This window comes from Notothenia rossii (genome assembly GCF_949606895.1).
Source record: "Notothenia rossii genome assembly, chromosome: 3".
NCBI lineage: Eukaryota > Metazoa > Chordata > Actinopteri > Perciformes > Nototheniidae > Notothenia > Notothenia rossii.
The window spans coordinates 40368010-40369440 of NC_136901.1; the positions used below are offsets into that span (position 1 = coordinate 40368010).

The following is a 1431-nucleotide window of genomic DNA, read 5'->3' on the forward strand; positions in this document are numbered from 1 at the left end:
TCACCGTTATTTCTGACGCGCATGCGCGGTGGCGCCCGTTTCCTGCTTTTTCAAATGAGTACCTGTGCTGCAGATTTTCGACCCACCTCCGTCGGCTGTGTGTGTATGTGTGTGTGTGTGTGTGTGTGTGTGTGTGTATGCGTGTGTGTGTGTGTATGTGTGTGTGTGTGAGATCAGGATACAATACACCGTTTTTTTCTCACCCAGGCACACACATTCCCGTTATTCCAGTCGCTGTGGGAGAAATTCGTCTTTACCTGTCCGACTGCACACCTGAGCGGACTCACCTGTCCGACCAATGCTCGTGTTGTAAAGTACAGGAAACAAAACAGACACGTTTAAAGGAAAGGTGTGCTACTGAAGAAAAAAGGTGATTAAAAAAACGACTTGCGAAACGAGAAGAAAGGTGCAGAGGAAGAAGATTGGATCGACACCTTCCATTTTTTTTCCTTCCAACTTTGGAGTTTCCTGCTTTTGTAACTCTTGTAACACTTCTTCAAACATTCCCAAAAAGACTCCAAGAGTGTTAATTAAACATGCCGAGGGCCTTTCTGGTGAAGAAAGCCAATACTTCTCCGGGAAAGCGGAGCTGGGGCGAGCTCCCTGACTATGATCGAGGCGACGTCTACATCCCAGGTGAGTCCACGCTGCTGGAATGACACATATCTGCTGGTTTAAAGCAAGAACAACGCATATTTGGGTGCTTTTTACGCACCGGTTTGTTGGTTTCTAACGGGTTTGGACACACTAGGAATGTGTGTGTGGATGAGGAGGGGGTCTGGTTGTGATTGTAACGGGGAGGCTGCTCTCCGGGGACACCGAATAACGGGAAACACAGCGGGCCGTGAACTACACACTCTCCTGAGTGTATTTCCTGAAGTGAAGTTGCGTATGTTTAACTTTAGGCATAACCCTCATTTTAAACTTTTATCCGCGTCAAAACATCATGTTAAACCTCACTGAATCCACTTTAAAGTATTTAATTATTTACACATATACAGAGTTATTGTTTAAGCTCTTATAAAACGTGTTATGTCACCACAAAAGCATGTTTGCTTTTCTGTTTTCATATCTGTCATTGTGTGGCTATCACAAGGCCCGTTGCTTTTCACACATCGACCTTCAACCCCTGATTACAGCTGAGCCCTGCATCCACTCACATATATATAAAGTTCATATTTAGACTTTAGGTAAAGACAAACGAGTCTATTACTGTTTGTTTATTATAAAAGTATCGGTAAAGCCATAGGGTTAAGTTATGTATCCACTAATTGGTCGTTTTGGTCTACTAAGTCGTTTTCTATTGTTTTTTCATGCTGAATGGCTTTTTTCAAGCACATTTCGGGCCATAACAAACTTTTAAAACTCGTTTTCGTTGAATAATTAGTTAGTTGTATGGCTTTTTCATCCTTAATGGTGTAGTTAAGGTTA

General features: G+C 42.8%; 1 protein-coding gene across 1 annotated transcript in view; it reads left to right on the plus strand.

Moving 5' to 3' along the window:
* The window catches only part of ovol1a (ovo-like zinc finger 1a), a 12021-nt gene continuing 10590 nt past the window's right edge, over positions 1-1431 (plus strand). The window contains exon 1 of the mRNA XM_079671631.1: positions 1-636. Within this exon, the coding sequence (XP_079527757.1) occupies positions 537-636 (100 nt within the window). The 5' untranslated portion in view covers positions 1-536. The remainder of the gene's footprint in view (positions 637-1431) is intronic.